General features: G+C 45.2%; 1 protein-coding gene across 1 annotated transcript in view; it reads right to left on the bottom strand.

Moving 5' to 3' along the window:
* Positions 1-18,740, bottom strand: part of SORCS3 (sortilin related VPS10 domain containing receptor 3) — a 464,482-nt gene that overhangs the window by 128,772 nt on the left and 316,970 nt on the right. The window contains exon 5 of the mRNA XM_024208853.2: positions 17,528-17,601. Within this exon, the coding sequence (XP_024064621.2) occupies positions 17,528-17,601 (74 nt within the window). The remainder of the gene's footprint in view (positions 1-17,527; positions 17,602-18,740) is intronic.

The raw sequence follows: 18,740 nt of genomic DNA, 5'->3' as shown, positions 1-18,740 counted from the left end.
CATTCCTAAAACGTAACGCTGATGATACCCACGACAGCTGGGGAGCACCCCGAGCGGATTGATAATGCACATTACACTTGCGCCGGAGAAGAACAAGTCTTCTGAAACATGCCAATCTCCCCTGGATTTGCTATTGTATGGGATCTAGTTGTTTCCTTAATTAGCTTTGACATCTCTGATGGTTTTATTCAGAACAACAAAAAAAGAGCAGTAGGTACCGCAGCTCCTAATTATGCATCCATTCCTTTAACGCCATGCTTCAAACTCAAACGCTCCCGAAGCAACGTCAGGCAACCCAGAAATTGTGAGACCCCTCCCGCCCACTGTCTGCAAGAGGGTAACAAAAACTGAATAGGAAAGCCGCGCTCCCGTGGGAAATCCAGGCATCCATCATCCTTATCCGCCCACCCCGAACCCAAGTCCTCCTCTTGCCTCAAAACGGCTGATGGCAGCAAAAGTTTACAGTCAATACCATTTCGCTGTTTTCCCTGTGGCAAGACAGCTGTTACAGCTCTGCAGTGCTGGCAGTTCATGAGTACTGGTATTTCCACAGAATGGACTCCACTCCGTTTTTGGAAAAGCTTTAAGCCAACAATGTAACAAATTTGTCACAAACCCATGGACTCTTGAGCTCGGCAGTTGCCACCCATGCTGTGTAGCTTGGACACTCAGGATTCCACGGACACAGCAGGGACAGAACCCACATCCTCCGGCTCCGAAAATACCAGCTCCTGACAAGATGGGAATTGCCACGAGCGGAGAACAACGTAGAACCTATGACACACCACCAAGCAGTTCTAATTCCACCCAGTAGGGAGCAGTAAACTCTCTCTCACACACACACACACCCATACAACCCCCCACAAACACCCCTAGCCAGTTCATCACAACATTTTCCGTTGTTGGCATGTATAAAATGGCGCCCCCACTCCCCTCCCATGCCCTGGTCTGTCTGAAGGAGAGGATTTACTGTCACGGGTCTGGCAATGAAAGAAGTGCCACATCAACAGCATCTGCAGGCAACTGTTTGTTTCTCTTATCGTCCATTTCTTTTCTCTCTAACTGTCATACTTGGGCTGGTGAACTAGAGCCAAGACAGTCTTGCATATCCCCTGACCTACCTTCTACCCGTGTAGTTCCATGGAACCTGGCGTGACCCACAAGGCAGTGTTTCCAATGCTCTTGAGCCAATGGCCTTCTGCCTTTCAGATGCAAACAGAGAGGAGGAGGAGGAGTTAATTAAACTCAAAAGCATGCGTCTGGCTTGGAAGAATTATAGTGCATCCCACCTTTGTATTCCTGGCAAGCGTTTCCACATCCTGCTCTAGGCATAGCTCCGGTCCATGCCTTGTGCACACAGAGAATTGGTGCCGCAGGTGAAGAACCAGCAATGCCCGCACGCCCTATAACCCCAGAAGGGCACTTCCACCAGGGCCAGTCATCCTACACTGCTTTGCTCATTTATCGCAACCCATCCGAGAAAGAGCTGGGGAAAGAGGCGGCAGCCAGAAGTGATGGTAAAGGTCACATTCCTGACCGCTGCAGACGCAGGCTTCAGAACTGGGAGCCCACAGCTAGTATTGCAGCTGGCTCAGGATTATTAGCCAATTAATAACTCAAACTGACTTAAAATCCCATTAGAAGGGACATGGTGGTTGCTTTTTTTTCTTTTCAGCCCTGACAGCTCCTGGCTCTCCAGCGTCTTCACTCGCCTGCAGTTTCCTTTGGGTAATGAATTAAGTGTTCTTGACGGCGGAAGGACTGATAGTACCCGAAGCCATCTCCCTATCTGTATCTAGAGGGCAGAGCACTGTGCTTGGATGCACATTTACTAGGTTATTTGCTAACATTTCAACCCTGACCTGAAGGGACAGGGAGCGAGGGTGGGCCACGGCCATTAAACCTCTTCGTTTCACACTTTTCTCTAAACTTCTGCTCCCAAGAAGCTTCCAAATGAACCGTGCTCAGAGCACGTACAACATGGATGAGACCAGAATGGGAAACGAGTCATATAGATGACACACGGAACAAAGAAACAGAGGACCAAATCCTCAAATGTGCCTGAGGAGAACTTGCCTTCTTGGCCTATATCTATTTAAAAGGCCACATGCCCGTCAAGCAAAATGCTATGAAAGTGATTAATGTGGTATGTATCATTATACCCATTTTACAGACGTGAGGCACATGAGGGCTAAGGGACTATCTAGAGTGATACAAGGAGTCACAGTCAAGAACAGAACCCAAGACTCGTCAATTTCCAGTGCTACAGTGCAGCTACTATATCGCTGGCCATACTAATAAGATTTGGAGACATTTCGTTGAGCAACCACGCGCATAGCTAATACCTTCTGGACTCCAGAAAAGGACAGCATCTGCTAATAGTGGAGAATGAAGCAGGTGGGAAATCCAGTTCCTCATTGGTCTCCTACAGTTGCAGCACACAGAACACTGTTAGGTAGTCGGTGGGGTTGGGCTAGCCAGTCAGGTGAGCACACGGCCACATTCTGAACCCAAAACTTTTCAAAGTTATTATTCTGCAGATGTGTCATGTCACAAAATGCCATGAGAGGGCCTTGTACGCAGGTGATCCACAGCACTCAGAGATGCTAAAGGATTTGTCACTGGCTGGCAAACTTTGGGTTTAGAAGCTCAAGGTGAATTTCTTTAAGGTCAACCTCCCATCGTCTTTATTTTGCCTGCTAGCTAACTGAAAAGGGTCACATCAGAGAATGTTTTCTTAGGTAGGAAGCCACAGAGGCAGCTAAAAAGGTAGGTCACGCAGACAAATGGAAGGAGGAGGAAGAGAGATTGGAATGATGCCCTTTCCACTTTTGAATCCACAAAGAAAGATCTAATACAGAGCAGCACAAATTTCTCCACTTTCACTGGGCAGGGGTTTGCGTGAATATTTCCTCTGGCTGCAGTCTCTGGGAGTCCGCTCTGCCCTTAAGTTTCCTTGGTAACTCAGGGTCAGCAGAAACTCATCAGGAGTCAAAAACAAACTTCACCTCGGTTTGCATCAGTTCCATAAATCAGGCCATGAGCGCTTGGAACTGGGGCCCTAGCCAGCAAACCTCAGTGACCCACCTGCTTAGGAATCAGGTGCAAGGTGAGAGTTTTGCCAGTTACCTACCTGGTATCCGAACCATCGGGGTTCCTTGGCACAGCACTAGTCTAAAAAGAAATAAATTGCGAAAATGGGAATGAGACTTCAACAAGAGGCAGCCTTAGAAACCCAGCCATTGTAGGCTGAGATGTCAGAGTGGAGGAACTAATCACCGATAATGGAAAGAGCCAGGAGGAATGGATGTGGACTACTCAGAAGGATGTTTTGCAGTAGATTAGGACTAGAAAGAAAAAGAAGAACTAACATTTATAGTGCAATAATGTGCAGGGGGGAGGGGAGAAACACATCCCATTTTTTTAGTCAATCCCAATCAAATTAATGGATGTTGGCAATTAGTTTGCTGAAATTTTAATAAATATCCTGCCCCAGAAGTGAGTAAACACTCAGGTCTTTACAGATCGTACACAGCATGTGTGTCTAATCCGACCAAGATACGGACCAGACACACGAACACAGTCAGACATGGGGGAAGCAGCTCAGCACACTGATCCGAACACTTCCTGCTATGTTAGACTAGACGGATCTTACTGCCGGCCAGCTGGTGAACTATCCATCCAACCCTAACGCAAACTGGGCCTCTTTCTCCACACCACCTTGTGTCGCCATTCACACATCTGCACAGTGGATGTACGGTGCCACCATTTTGATTTAGTAGCATGTTTTGCATAAGTGCAAATAACTTCATACGTGACAAGGCAATGGCAAATTGGACCCTCTGTATGTTTTACTAGTATTAACTTCAGTCAGATCCATAACAGGATCTAGGCTATAGAAAATAGGACATTGCCCTCTGGGGCTGAATAACAGGAGACATTCTCTTAACAGTGTGAGACTGTGGTATGGTCTCCCAAAGGATATGGCAGAAGCCCCATTACTTGGCGCATTTCAAATCAAGCTTGAAAAAAAGCATAGGGGAACATGCTGTAAGGAACGATCTTGCATTCGTCTCCAGGGAATGGATTTATAGTTTTCTTCAAGCTCTAATTTCTAAGACTCTACAATTCTGGACGTCTGCAGGAGTTATCACTAGGTCGGTAAATCTGCAAGATAAGGCAGGAAGTTGTCAGGTGTCTACACTCAGCTCATTTTTTCACTTCTGAACAGAGCCAACACAAGCTCGCTTGTTTAAAGCATCTGAGGAATCTGGGTTTTTCTCTCCCCATAGCATTAATGAAAAAGGCACCGTACTTCACAGGCACTAAACAGCAATTTAAAGGACTGGAGACGATTCGAAGAAATCTGTGAGAAGTGTTCTTACCAAACAAATCTGCTGATGTGTTTTTCCTCAGTTTCCTAATTCGTTCTTATTAGGGGACTAAGAAACCGCATGAAAATATTCATAATGATTTATCTGCTCCTGCTGCTTATTTCCCAACTGCAGTCATCGGGATAGATTACAGTCTTCACCCTTTCAAATTCCTCCTGCCCCCTACATTGCATTTATATTTCTTAACCTGCTGGGTGAATTTTGATGGATATCACTGAGTTCTTGTAAAAAAAGAAGGGGAAAAATCCCTTCCTCCAACACAGGAAGTATTTTAAAGGACCAGGTTTGTAGATGTAGCCTCAGTTTCCCAGCTGTAGTACTGACTGAGATGATTGCAGGTGAGGAGTAAGAACTGCAAACACGTGAGCATTTTAAAACTATGATGAGAGCTAATAAAAAGTCCACTAGGGACTTCGCTATTGCACTTCAATTTTGCATGGAAACCGCTAAGTCCAGATCCTCGAAGGCATCCGACTCCAATTGCTTTCATGGGGAGTTAGAAGCTTAAATACGTTTGAGGGCCTGGGCCTCTGACATTACAGTGATGGATGACAGTCACAGATAGATCAAGATTTTTGTGAAAAAATTGTCACTTTTTCCTTGAAAAAAATTCTAAAAATCAAAGTTTTCTGACCACCTCTATATTTGGCCAAAAACTGGGCAATTTTTAACAAAGCTTTTTGTGAAAAATGTGACCCTTTTTGTCAAAAATGTTCATTTTTCAATGAGCTCTAGTGCTAAGGCAAACTCTTAATGGACAGATCTGCTTCCTGTGTGAATTCAGAATACTGCCGCTTACTTTATGGACAAGCTAATCTGTTTTTCACTCCCATTTGGTCTGCTGCTCCTAGCTGTTGAGGGAGCGGTTGGACGGGGGTCATTTAAAAGCCAACCCAGATGGATTCATCCACTAGAACAAGGAAGCCTTAGGCGGTTAGGGGGGAGGGCTAGCTCAGTGTTTTGAGCATTGGCCTGTTAAACCCAGGGTTGTGAGTTCAATCCTTGAGGGGGCCACTTAGGGATCTGGGGCAAAATCAGTACTTGGTCCTGCTAGTGAAGGCAGGAGGCTGGACTCAATGACCTTTCAGGGTCCCTTCCAGTTCTAGGAGATAGGATATCTCCATTAATTTAATTTAAGGTATATCTACACTGCAATTAAAAACCCACGGCTGGCTCAGGCTAAGAGGATGTTTACATGGGGTGGAGACATTCAGGCTCAGGCTGGAGGAAGAAAAGGGGAATTTTTCAAGGAAATTTTTGTTTCCTTCTAAATTTTCAAGACATAAAAATGTTGGTTTCAGTTCAAGTTTTGAACAATGAAAATGAATGCTTTTCACTCTTCATTTCTCCTCCAGCCCCTTTTCTGTCCCTTTGGGGGAAAAACCCCAAACAACATAAACTGAGGGGGGTTTTGGATTGCTGGAAACCAAAATGAAACAGACAAACAAACTAAACCATTTCAAAATTGAACAAAAATGTGTTTTATTTCATAGAAATACTGGACATTTCCATGGAAAATTTCAAAGAAAACAGAAATATTTCATTTTTTTTTTTTTGGAGAAAATACCATTTTTCAACCAACTTTACCTTGCAGTCACCAGCAGAGCTCCGGCCCAGATTTTTTTGGATCTATTACCAGCCACAGCATGGATTTATTGAGGGACTGTAGCTGTAGGCCACCTCTCTGTGGCTCAGCTGGTCCATCACTAAAACGAGGATAATGCTTAATGTACTGTTATGAGGCCCAGTTAGTTAATGACTGTAAAGCTCTTGGGAATCCTCATTTGTAGAAATGGAATTGCTGTAGCATTACTACCCTGGCTATTCGGGAACCATAAGCAACCCTGGTTTCAGAACAGTTTAGAACGCTGCAGCAAATGTTGTGTGCTCTAAGTACATAACTATAATTCTATCCGTCCTCACTCTACATTCAGGGATTCAACTCAGCCTCTAGTTTCTCTCCATGTAGGGTGACCAGACAGCAAGTGTGAAAAATCGGGATGGGGGTGGGGGGTAATAGGAACCTAAATAAGAAAAAGACCCAAAAATCGGGACTGTCCCTATAAAATCAGGACATCTGGTCACCCTATCTCCATGCAAAGGAATATTTGGAAAGCTCATTAACTACAACAGGGTTTGTAGCTTGGCACGATCCATTCCAAATTGGATCCACTGCACTTTAGACTACAGTCATCTAAAGATGCTCCCTTGCCTGTGTGTTTAATTCCCTTCATTTGTAGGAACATTTTCTGATTGCAAATAGGACATGGCTGATACGCTAAGGCTCAATGATCCAGCTACTGAGTCCAAGACAGAGCGGGGTGTCTCTGAAAAGCTTTAGAGTGGGAACATCATTTAATAAATTAGTGCCGTGGTATAGGAATAAAAATAAAGCTTAAATTGTCCAAAGAGGGGATGCCAGCATGCCACTTGGCACAGATGGAATGTATAGGATACGTTGCAAGATGAGCCGATAAAGCGTTGTACATTGTATTAATTAAGGAAGGATGGCTTGCCACATTCCCTGGTGCAGAATATCACAAAGAATCACCCTGGGACAATGTCTAACTAGCTGGAAATTAATTCGCACTTCAATTTATGCATTTCAGAGCGAGGCAATGTGAAGCCAGATTTGTGACTCATCTCTTCTGGTGGCTGTTTCTTTGAGCTTCAGCCACTGACCTGAAGAGAACAATAGATTATTTCATTGTTTAGACCTTTAACCAGCAACCAAGCGAAAGAGAGAGAATAAACTACTCTGCTGCAAGATGGGCCAGAAAGTGTAAATGCATCAATGTGTCTCCTTGCCCCAAATCACGCTCAATTACCAGTTTATGCCAAGTTAAGAGTGAGACACTCATTTGTCCTGACAGCCTTAAGAGGAAAGGCAAAGGAGCAGTAAACAAACAAAAAGGATTCTGGCAGTGAAGAGGGAGCAGCACAGACAGGGTCTCTTCCGAAGAACAGCTAATCAGTGCATCAGTGATGGGTAAAAGTAAATGTTACTAGAGGGAGTTGCAGAGCATCACACATCCTACAGCAAGAAGGTTGATCAGTCAAGGCAGGAGACGAACCCCCAAATATCAGTGATGGACCTGGGATGGAAATATGCACAACCTCCCGTGAGCCATCTCTTCCTGAGCTGGACAATGATGGGAGCAAGGAGCTTGCTGGAGGAGAGACGCAAGGCATAAATGCACCTGTGTACGTAGTTGCTGTGCAAGCGAGCGGTGAAAACGATATTGATTTAGGCTGTGTGAGGGGCCAGCTGGGAAGTCCAGCAGTCGGCAACCCACCATGCCCGAGGATCTGAGATCAAAGACACACTCCCCCGTTCTTCATGGCTGGCAGAGGCCGGCATTCTTTGGAGGCCAGAAGCTGCTTGGACAGAGAGCAGAGGGAAATCGCCTGTCAGCATTCAGTAGTAACCTCACCTGCAGACTAGTTCAGGAGAAGTGTTACTAAGCCTACAAGCAAGCTTCATCCAGTGCGCCTCAAGCCAAGAGGGAGGACATCGCACTACAGCCTGGGTAGGAGCAAGGAGAGTAACAGATGACACACACCGGATTTGTGGGGCTGCAGAGCACCCTGGGCGGAGAGAGAAGCAGACTGGGGCTATGTCTACACTGCAATTAGACACCCGCCACTTGCCCGTGCCAGCTGACTCAGGGTTGTTTAACTGTGGAGTAGATATTTGGGCGCAGGCTGCAGCCCGAGCTCTGGGACCCTCCCAAGGGACTAGAGTCCAGGCTCTAGCCTGAATATGAATGTCTATACTGCAGTTAAACAGCCCCTTGGCCCAAACCCAGCTGGCATGGCCAGATGTGGGTTTTTAATTACAGTGTAGACTGTCCATTCTATCTAGGAGCTTACATGGCCCTCCTTAATGTAGGATCTCACAACCATTAACCGACTTTATCAACACAACACCCATGTGAAGTATTATCCCAGTCACATACAAATGGGGAACGGAAGCACAGCATAGATGAAAGGTCCGCGAAAGTCTAGGGGAGTTTTACCTTGCCCAAGGTCATACAAGGAGTCTACAGTTAAGCTAAGAGTTGAACCCAGGTCTGCTAGAGTCCTAGGCTAGTACCCTATCCACTAAGCCATCCTTCCCACCTCAGCAGGTCCCTGGTGTGTGAATTGGGGAGCTCAGTGCCATGATTACAGCTTATCCAAACTGCCTACAAGCCTAGGCCATGAACCTTGTCAGAAGCAGGTCTTTGGTTCCATGCTACAGATTCCCTTAAACGCAGTTACACGCATTCAGCTTCACCTCTGAACATAACCCAAGCCATCCAGGGCACATGTCTGCCTACTGCCTATAAACCCCTGGCTCATTATCTCCTACCCATACTACAGCTTCTATGGTATAATTAAATAGCTCTGATGATCCACCATCTGCTAATCCAATTACTGCTGCACAATCATGCAGGCACAATAGCAAAAGCCACTGGCTTCCCCACCTTGTTCTAAATAACAACCTGCTAAGGGGAATAATTGAAGGAAACTCATCTAACCTACATTACTTAAAGGAACCTGCAGTGTAGCTAATAGGATACTCCTTCCTCATCTTAAGTTTTCATGTAGTTTCATGCAGGCTACACTTAACGATGGCGGGATTGAACTAAGCTCATTCTATAGAGGAGGCTCTGGGGAATACCAAGGGAACGAAAGGATGGGAGTTTCAATTTCTTCTCTTGCAGAGAATGAATTCTGCCACATATCGCTTCTGATGAATTGTCATTTTAGAGAGTTTGTTAATTTCCAACGGGCAGAATTCATAAAGAAGGATCTCCTTATCTTTCATGGCCGTTACTGAGTGACACAAATGGATCGCCTCTAAATGAGTTTAGGAAGATCTTGTCTGTTTGGCCCTGATAAGAGACTGCTTACTACACAGCATGGGTCCGACTCGGTCTGTTAAATAGAAGAACTGTTGTCTAACTTAGTGATGGGCAAACTTCCAAAGGCTTCAGTAAGTTCAGAAAAGCTAATCAAAATCTATCTGAACCTTCTTGGTCTAGAAATCTCACACGGGAAATGTCTCTCGTGATATTCTGGCTACTTCCTAGTTGTAGTCAAACTGGAAACACCGCAAGAAGAGCCATGGCTTGTGGTTATGACCGAGGCTCTGATTTCAACCTAAAATCACCTCTGGGAGTATTTACATATTCTGCTTATTAAGGGCCGATTCTCCATTGCCTTGCTTCTTGTGTAGTCATTTACACCAGTGCAAAATGAGTGTAACAAAGCTATCAGGCCAGAACTTCTGCAAGGAAAAGAATTGCCAGGAGCACACCGAGAAGGGAATTTGTTTACAAATCTAAGCACATGTTCTGGGACGGGGTTGGCGGCGGCAATGTTTGCCCAGTTCCAGTGAAAAGTAAGCCAAGATTTCCAAAATCAGGAGCCTACCGTTAGAACTCTAACTCCTTATTTTATGTTGGATGTTCAAAAGTTCTCGATAGCAGCCTAGATCTGCTCCCATTGAAATCGAGAGTTTTACCAATGGGGACAGTTGGAGCAACACTGCTCACTTATGAAAATTCTACCCCTAAAACAAATGAAAAGAGTTGAGCAGCCAGGAACTCCCCCAGAAGTCAACTGAAAGCTACAGGGTGTTCACCACTCGTGAAAATCGGCCCACTCAGGGCTTGTCTACACAGTGCGTTTGTCTGCACTAGAGAGGTTAAATTCTAGTGCTCGCCAGCACGTTGCATACTGACTCATGTGCACCTTGCTGGCGTGAATTAAAAGTTCCCCGGTGCGTGCTAATGGAGAACTGTTTGAAATGGGACTACATTAATATGCACTAGAGAACTTTTAATGTGCATCAGCAAGGTCTACATGCACCAGCTAGTGCACAACACACTACTGTGCACTAAAATCTACTCCCTTCTAGTGCAAAGGCACCGTGTAGACAAGCCCTTATTTAGGAGCTTAAAGGGGCATTTAGGAGACTCTCTTTAGACTCCATTTTTCAAAATCTTGGCCGTAAACCTACCACACAATGACACGTATGAGAAACACACCAAAGCCACTGCTTTGGGCCCGGTCTCCATGGGGCCAGCTGGCCTGTGTGTTTCTAGATTGCCTCATGTCTCCTGCTCAGAATCCATGCTCCCAGGCGGCAGCTGATATGTGTCCCCCTTTGCCTGTGCAGAGCCAAGCTCAATGAGGTCGTCCATCAAACAAGAGTAGTGGGATACGCTTGGACCACTTGGACTCAGAAACAGAGCAATTAACGGAGTGCGGTGCAGAGTAAAGAAAAGCTAAATCAGACAAAACAAGGAATAAGCCTAGATCTTGCCACCCAATGGCAGGTGTGGACTGTGCTGCTGTAGACACTCCATCAGAACGGCCTTTGGTTTGCTCTGTCAAGCTCTGATGATCCCCATCTGCCTGAGGCAGATGCATTAATCAATGTATTAATTAAAGAGGGTTGGCTCTCCATGCCGCCTACTACAAATATCACCAAAGATCACCCTGGGACCCTTCACAGCCAAATCGCTGTCTCTCATGTACAAGCTGCCTCCATGCCAATATTTACCTCTGACCCCACACTCTGTGGTCTACAGAGCTACCTAGGGGAAAGGATGGCAGGGGGAGGGGCATACACCAGCCTCCCACTGCTCCTGCATGGCTCCGGGCAGAAAGGCTCCCTCTAGGGCAGTGAGCTGCCTCTCCCAGTGCGGCAGCTGCAGACAGGAGAGTCCCTGGGGCTATTGGGCCTGCACTGCCTGATCTCTCCCAAGGAGAACCCCTTGGAGATTTCCTCCCCAGGGTCTTCCCACAGGACAGGCTCATCAGGCCTTCTGTTTTCAGACACATGGGTGTCCACACAGAGAGGATCTTCTGTGGGTGAGCAGAGTTACTCTAGATTACCCCGGGGGTGAATCGGAGCAGAACCTGGCCCCAGGAGCATGAAGTCCCTTAACAGATATCAGAAGGTAGTGCATTTCTGGGACCGTAATTCTTAGCCAGGGTAGAACTTGGGTCATTCAACTGAAGGCAGCAAATTTAAAACCAATAAAAGGAAATATTTCCCATCCCCACCCACCACACTGCAGACTATCAGCCAGTGGAACTCAATGCCACAATATACCTCAACCAAGAGTTTAGCCAAATTATAAACCAAGGATTGGATATCTATATGGATGAGACCATCCAGAGTTATGTTAGTATTGATTTAATAGAAGGGATATAAACGCTCATGCTTCAAGACATACGGGAGGATTTAGGAAGAAATTTTCCTTATAGGGAAGTTATTCCAAAATTGCCCACTTCAAGTTTTCTTGCATCTTCCTCTAAAGTAGCTGGCACTAGCCATTTTTGGAGATAGGATATTGGAGGAAATGGACCACAGGGCTGATACCATATTGTCATCCCTGTGTTCCTTTTAGGAATTACATATGATTTGTACCATGGAGACTTATTTAAATGTATTTCCCCTAGCAATCACACTTGTTTCTTGTGGCCATTCTGCTTTCTTTGATAAAACAGCTTTAAAACAAGAAACCTATAGTACTTCTGAAAACAGTGTGGAGTACGTGAGACTTTGTGAAAAAAAAGTTCTAAATGGGATTTAAAACACACAATATTTATCCCAGAGACCTGGCATAATGCATTTAAGAAGAACATCATAAAACTACATATTCATGCAACAAAAACCTTTAAGTACTTTTTCAGTGCATCAGCTGCTACGGAGAGCTTGAACTGTTAGCGACTAACTCACATACCAAATTCCTTTTATTCTTAGGTTCTTATGTTACTTTTATAAATTGAAGCTGCTATTCATCTGAGAGGATAAAAATGCACCAGAAACCAGCAAACATCTTTGTTTTTGGCCCTTACATAAACTGCAAACAACTTTGGTGTATTATCCAACCAGGGTTGTTGAGTTGTTGTGGGTTGGTGGCTGGTTTTCGGTTTGTTTTGGGTGGAGGGAGGGAGGGAGTTTTTTTTGTTTTGTTTTGTTTTTTTGCAAGCTTCCCAGATGAAACTATTTCTGCCAAGATTCTGCCCTGGGCCAAATTGGTTATAAAACCCTGGATCACATTTGCAAAATGGGAAATGTAGCAAAGACATAATCTTAACTGAAACTGACAACTTGATGTTCATTTCCAAGCGGTCTCTCCATAGCAGCCCCTGGATGGTTTCTCAGACACAAAAAGTGAAGTTGTTTCCTTTTCAGAGAAGCTTCAAATTCTCCTGGGTTCTTTCTCCCTCAAGTGCTGATTCATCATTACAGCAGTCACATGCTCCGACAGTCTAGACCCTACGTAAACAGGGGGCAGCTCCTCGCTGGTATAAACTGGCATAGCTGCATTGATGGAGCAATGCCAATTTACACCTTCTGGAGGATCTGCCCTACGGCTTCTACCCCATCCCAAGATAGAAAGAGTCTCTCTCTTCCTATGTTTGGCTATATGGCAGATGATTAATGCGGGCACGCCTCCCACCAATAAACGCAGATGTCCACCGATTCCCAGCCTGCTCACATCAGACTCAGTAATATCAATGTTTGTAATCCTATCACACTTTACCACGAACAACCCTTACAAGTCAGGGGAGGGAGGGAGCAGGAGGAGGAAAATGTCAAGTCTGTGAAAAAATGTGTATGGCCAAAAGGAAAATAGAAAATAAATCTCCCTCCAAGGTTACTCCAAATATGCCAGGCACCATCATAAACATCTGACCACAATAATGCAAGAGTATTGGTTATGCTGTCTATACTGTATATCAAATAAACTAGAGACTGGGAGGCAAAGTTTGCTCTGTGATGACTACGGCAGAGCAAGAGAATTAACAGTCAGGATACATTGGTTTGATTCCCCGCCCCCATCCTGAAGCAGGATTAAGTATACCTAGACCAGGAGTGGCCAACCTGTGGCTCCGGAGCCACATGCGGCTCTTCAGAGGTTAATATGCAGCTCCTTGCACAGGCACTGACTCCAGGGCTGTAGCTACAGACACCAACTTTCCAATGTGCTGTGGGGTGCTCACTGTTCAACCCCCGGCTCTGCCCCAGGCCCTGCCCCCACTCCACCCCTTCCCCCAATGCCTCCGTCCCTTCCCCCGAATGTGCTGTGCCCTCCTTCCTCCCCCCTACCCTCCCAGAGCCTCCTGCACATGCAAAACAGCTGATCACGGCAGGCGGGAGGCATGGGGGGAAGGGGGAGGTGCTAGGGGCTGGACGGGGGGAGCTGACGTATTACAGTGGCTCTTCGGCAATGTACATTGGTAAATTCTGGATCCTTCTCAGGCTGGCCACCCCTGACCTAGACCATCCCTCTCAGTACATGACAGGTGCTGTTAAGGAAACATCACAATAAATGCAGGTAGAGTTAAAAATATCTCCCCAAACCCAGAGCTACCTTTACAGAAACTAAGGACAACTCAGGCTAAAAATTTCGCATTAGGGCTCTGGTGGCTTGAACCCAGCACTTCAGGTTTATGATAGCACCTGTCCTCTGATGGAAACACAGCCATTCTACGCATAAATGCAGGGATGAAATTATTCCTTTTATCATGTAGCATGAGGACAAAGTTATTTTAACTCAGAAATTTCTAATGCAGGGTTATTTAATAGTCAATTGACATTTATAAAACTATGTTTTCTTAACGCTAGAATTGGCTGTAAAAACTCAAGTGATGTTTTCCCAGCACTATATAATGACACCATCTGGTAGTTAGCGATTAGTGGGTTTGCAAGAGACACACAATTTTTAAATGATCATTTTATTGCTGGCTAACGGATCAGGCATGCCAAGTAAAGCTCACCTTTGGTATGTCCAATAGGCCCTCATTGGACGATAAAACTGACACAGTCCCAGGGCTGTCCTCATTGGAGCTGGGGCATTTCCACTCCCCATTGGCCACTACAGAGAGAACTGAGAAGTGATCCACAGACATTTGCTTATTTCTAGATCTGAACCCAGATCATAAATTTTAGAAGCATTCGCCCCGCTCAAGTTATCTTCCTTATTCATACAACTCAGTCAGCATCTTCCTGATGGACCCGGGATAGAAGCTCAGAAGTACGGCCAAAAGGGCCCTTGCCACTGTTTCTGCCTCACCACAAGCAAAACAAGGACTGAAAATCTCACAATAAAGCCAGTTCTCATGAGACCATCGGACAAGCATCCACACTCTTGGGCGTTTGTCTCAAACAACCATGAACTCCCAATCTCAGGTACCTCTGCACAGCCGCTGGCCAACCACAATTCACCACTTCTAACCCCCAAAGGCCATGTTAACACCACAGTGAACTGGCCTGTGTATTTGGGCACTGCTGCCCTCTGCTGGATGGGCTCAGAACTGCTCATCTGTGTGTCACAGACCCTACACTGCCCAGAGATTCTCCTTTAGCTCAAGTGGCAGGGGCCAGTTTCACCCCTGCTGTGGAGTTAAAAATGACTGTGGGGTGGGGTGTGTGAGCGACAACCACAAAGTTCCAAGGTGGCTAGTGATTTGTTTTAGTGCCACAGAAAGAAGAGAAAGTAAAATCTGACAGAGGCAGAATGAGCAAAACAGCTGGTGCCTTTAGCACCATTTGTTATAAATTCAATATCGTTTCCCCTACTGCTTGTTAAAAACAAAGCAAAATCTAAGATAAGCGAGATGTGAAACGTTGCTCTGCAAAGAGAGACGCGTGTCCTATTTTCCTCCTCTCCCTATCCCTCCCCCACTTCCCTGCTGGCGTTTTCCATTCAGCTCCTTTGTAATTAGTGTACACTTCAGTGTCCTTTACAGACTGGACGCGTTCCAGGTATTGACCTTCTCAGTGCTTCAAATCTCCCTGTATCCATCGGAAACGCTGCGCATGCTAAATCCAATGCTAAATCCCCCCCCTTCCGGCTGTTCCTGGTTCCAATTTGACAGTTTCGCCCAAATTATTTGATGGCATCTCTTAAGACCGCACAACAGAGGGGGGGTGGCAAATGACTAAATATGACAGGTGAAAGGGGGGGAAGGGGATCCCCATCAACTGCCTCCTATTCCTTGCTGCTCCCCAAGATGGAGAGTGGTAGAAACAAATGGCTCCACAGGGGAAGCGAATGCTGGGGCAGTGCCGAGAAAGTTTGCTACTTCTGACATAGACTGTGCCTTCCGCAAAGAGCATTTATTGCTGTGTGTGTGCTCTGAAAACACAAACAGGCCCTCCAGAGACAGGTGGATGGGAAAACAATATGTAGCTGTTCAGCTGACCAGCCAGTAAATGCAGGATACCTTAAGGAATTCCCTCTTTTAGGGATTTACTTGCCAACAGGATGAAGGAATTTATAATCCACTGAAACTTCTCTTAACCCTTTACTGACTGGTTTGTATTTAGTCTCTCTGATGTCCCAGTATGGCCCCATTATTGTAGTGTTTGAGCACCACACAACCTTTAATGAATTTTTATCTTGCAAAACCCCTGTGAGTCAGGGCAGAGCTGTTGGCCCCATTGTGCAGATTGAAAACGGAGGCCCAGAGAGGCTAAGTGACTTGCCCGAGGTCACACGGGAAGGCTGTGGTCATGCACAGACTTGAAGCCAGGTCTCCCAAGTCCTAGGCTAGTGGACAACCATTGGACAATCTGCCCTCGCCCCCTTTTTGGTACCAAGGCCCCAATTCAACATAGCACTTAAGCAGGCACTTGCTTTTAAGCACAGGTTTAAGTCCCATTGACTTGAAGTGCTTAGCTGATTAGGGATGGGATTACTTAGTACTGTATAAATCACATGTTTTACTGAAGAAACTATTTCCCCGACATTTTACAGTGTACAAAACATGATGTGGGAATGGTTTTTTTGTATCCCTCCACCTGGAAAGGCAGGTGCCTTAGTTACCATGAATTCAACTGAACAAGGCTTAGAAGAAGCCATGACAACTTATAAAACTGAACTCAAATGGTCTCTCTTTACCTAAAAGTGCCACAGATTTAAAGGTGATTATCTCGGACTGCTCCACGGATACGGCCACAATGGAATATGGGGAACTCTGCTTCCCACTGCTACCAGCTCCCATTTTTAGCCCCATTGGGGTCCTGAGACATTAAAGACTTTAAAGCCATAAGGACATATGGAGGTCATATGTGGATACCTTTCCTCATGCTGAGGACCACCTTCCTTCCCAAGTTGTGCTAATCAATTCAATGAGACAACACGTATGATAAATTGCTATTACATAAGTAAGGGTATCAAAATCCAGTCCTTTATAACGCAATAGGCCAGACTCTCTGGGTTAGGGTGATTCATTCTACAAAACGGCAGGTTATAGTACTGCAAATGTGCGGTGGCTCTGGACAGTTGAAAGTGCTGCTACAAGTCAAGTAGTATCTTGACAAAGCTGCGGAAGATTTCACCATTTGATGCAAGAGGCTTATCCGAGCCATTAATAAAAGATTCCGAGGAGCCCAAATTCGCAACTCCTTCTAAGGACTAACGTAGGCATCTCTTTGTTGCTGTTACTTCACGTCTCCTGGAAGCTTCAAGTAACACAATCTGATGACTCAGCTTTTTACGCCACAGTGGAACACAAAGAGCAGCAGCGTATGTTCCTCTGAAATTTACAAGATCCTATATATTCGTGTTCTACCCACTCCACGTAGTAATAAAAAAAACCCCGCAAGCTCCCCAAGTTTCAGTGTGTTCCTTTCATTTTTTTTCTTCCCCACACACAGCTTACAAGCTCAGAACAACAATCACAGCTTGCAGCATAATAAAAAAGAACTCCAACAGCCAAGAGGAGTTATTATATTGCAGGGTTTCAATATCCCTGACCCTGGCATTACAATAAGGTGGTTCAAATCTTGCCCACTGTGCAAACAACCTAATTTGTTCTCTTGGAAAGTTTATCATCACTGGGATACTGCTGCCTCTGAGTGGAAAAAAAGCTTTCTTGCCACTCTTTCCTTCCCCCATGCAAAGGCTATGAATTAAAAACTCCAAACTTTTTTTAAAGAAACTCCTAAATCAATCTCAGGATTTTGGGGACCAAACTCATGAATTTTGAATACCTGGGTTTGGCAGAACAGCAATAATTCTAGATCCTGGGCCCCTCAGAGCCTTCTTCGGTGTGTGATGAACATAAACATGCTATATTGTCTGCACAACACAAGAAGAGCTTGATGGACCACTCACCAGTAAAACCTGTTTGGAGTGATCCGCTCATGCATTAGCTGCCAGCGTCTTCCAAAATCCATAGAGCTATACATCTGAAAGACAACAAGAAATGAACAAGAGTATAAATAGCAGGAAAAGGGGAGTGATTGTTGCCCCAACAGGGATTAAAATCATCTCCGAGCTCCCCGAGGTCACAGTATAGCTAGATTGATAATGCAGGGCTACATCATTAACTAAGGAGTATTGCAGAAAAGGATCTGGGGTTTACAGTCGATCACAAACTAAATATGAGTCAACAATGTAATACAGTTGCAAACAAAAGAGAACATCATTCTGGGATGTATTAGCAGGAGCGTTGTTAGCAAGATACAAGATGTAATTCTTCCACTCTACTCAGCACTGATAAGGCCTCAACTGCAGTACTGTGTCCAGTCCTGGGCACCACACTTCAAGAAAGTGGACAAATTGGAGAGCAACAAAAAATGATTGACGGTTTAGAAAACATGATCTACGAGGAAATATTGAAAAAAACGGTGTTTGTTTAGTCTGGAGAAGAGGAGACATGATAACAGTCTTCAAGTGCACAAAAGATTGTTATAAAAAGGAAGGTGATAAATTGTTCTCCTTAACCGCTGAGGACAGGACAAGAAGTAATGGGCTTAAATTGCAGCAAAGGCGATTTAGGTTAAACATTAGGAAAAACATCCTGACTGTCAGGGTAGTTAAGCCCTGGAACAAATTACCTAGGGAGGTTGCAGTTGTTGAAGGTTTCTAAAAACAGGTTAGTCAGGGATGGTCTAACAAATACTTAGTCCTGCCTCAGTGCAGGGGGGACTAGATAGATGATCTATCAAGGTCCCTTCCAGTCCTATATTTCTATGATTCTATTAACCACACTGCCTGCGACAAGTTAAGACACTATGCCCGCCCCTCAAATTTTACCTTTGAGATTCAAAACCAGTGTTAACGTTCTTCCCCCCTTTAACCTCCCCAGCACCCTCTTCACACATCTCTGTGCTTCCTGATTTCAGCTGTCAGCACACTCACTCGTATTGCAATACCAAAAAGCAGGCGGTTCCCATGGGTTTTTCAGCCTACAGAAAGCATCTGAAATCTCACCCCAAAACGCCTATTCTTTAAAGATTTCTAGCTGGATTTTGCCTATTCCTCAGGGTCAGGTTAGGAGGGTGAAAAGCCCATTTATTTTTATATGGAGCATGTAGTGAGGCGG

Source organism: Terrapene carolina, unplaced genomic scaffold (assembly GCF_002925995.2).
Source record: "Terrapene carolina triunguis isolate 2854851 unplaced genomic scaffold, T_m_triunguis-2.0 Scaffold95, whole genome shotgun sequence".
In the NCBI taxonomy this organism is placed as follows: Eukaryota; Metazoa; Chordata; order Testudines; family Emydidae; genus Terrapene; species Terrapene triunguis.
This window is presented reverse-complemented; position numbering and strand designations above follow the sequence as displayed.